Genomic DNA, 1119 nt, shown 5'->3' with positions numbered 1-1119 from the left:
GTGGAATCCAACAAGTGACCATCAACCAAAGTCTGCTGTCACCACTCAATTTGGAGATTGATCCCGAAATCCAGAAAGTGCGAACCGAGGAGAGGGAGCAAATCAAGACACTCAACAACAAGTTTGCTTCATTCATTGACAAGGTCCGATTTCTGGAGCAACAGAACCAGATGCTTCAGACCAAGTGGGACTTCTTACAGGAACATGGCCAAAAAGGCGGCAGCAAGAGGGACAACCTGGAGCCGATGTTTGAGGCATACTGCAACAACATGAGGAGGCAGGTGGAAAGGCTGACATCAGATCGGAGCCGCCTGGATAACGAGCACCGCAACATGCAGGATCTTGTCGAGGATTACAAGAACAAGTATGAAGATGAAATCAACAAACGCACAGCTGCAGAGAATGAGTTTGTGGTGCTCAAGAAGGATGTTGACAGCGCCTTCATGACCAAAGTGGAGCTGAATGGAAAAGTGGATACTCTGACTGACGAGCTCCAGTTCTACAAGTCGTTGTACGATGCGGAACTCACAGCGATGCAAGGACAGATGTCGGACACGTCTGTTATCCTGTCTATGGACAATAACCGGTCCCTAGATCTGAACAGCCTCATCGCTGAAGCCAGAGCACACTACGAGGATATCGCCAACAAGAGCCGAGCAGAAGCTGAGTCTACCTACGCAAGCAAGTTTCAACAGCTCCAGGCAGCGGCTGGACAGCATGGAGACCATCTGAAGAGCAGCAAGACTGAGATATCCGAGTTGAACAGAACAATCCAGAGATTTAAGGCAGAAATTGAAAGTGTGAAAAAACAGTGTGCCAATCTGCAGACTGCCATCGCAGAGGCCGAGGAGCGTGGAGAGCTTGCCCTGAAGGATGCCAGGAAAAAGCTGGCTGAATTGGAGGCTGCTTTACAGAAGTGCAAGGAGGAAATGGCTCGTCAGCTGAAGGAGTACCAGGATCTGATGAATGTCAAGATGGCCCTGGACCTTGAGATCGCCACCTACAGGACCCTACTGGAGGGAGAAGAGTGCAGGATGTCTGGACAAATCCAGAACACAGTGAACATCTCTGTGGTCAGCAGTGGCACAAGCTACAGCTCTGTAGGAGGAGAAGGTGCCT

At 50.1% G+C, this 1119-nt stretch overlaps 1 protein-coding gene across 1 annotated transcript; it reads left to right on the top strand.

Moving 5' to 3' along the window:
- Positions 1–8: 8 nt before the first annotated feature.
- On the top strand, positions 9–1113 carry LOC117800099 (keratin, type II cytoskeletal 5-like; the record flags this gene model as incomplete). The annotated part of the gene is made up of 1 exon (XM_034652631.1): positions 9–1113. A coding segment is annotated over one exon (1105 nt), but the record flags the coding sequence as incomplete, so codon positions are not given.
- Positions 1114–1119: the final 6 nt, after the last annotated feature.

The sequence above is a fragment of the Ailuropoda melanoleuca genome, unplaced genomic scaffold, assembly GCF_002007445.2.
Source record: "Ailuropoda melanoleuca isolate Jingjing unplaced genomic scaffold, ASM200744v2 unplaced-scaffold63561, whole genome shotgun sequence".
Taxonomy (NCBI): Eukaryota; Metazoa; Chordata; class Mammalia; order Carnivora; family Ursidae; genus Ailuropoda; species Ailuropoda melanoleuca.
This window is presented reverse-complemented; position numbering and strand designations above follow the sequence as displayed.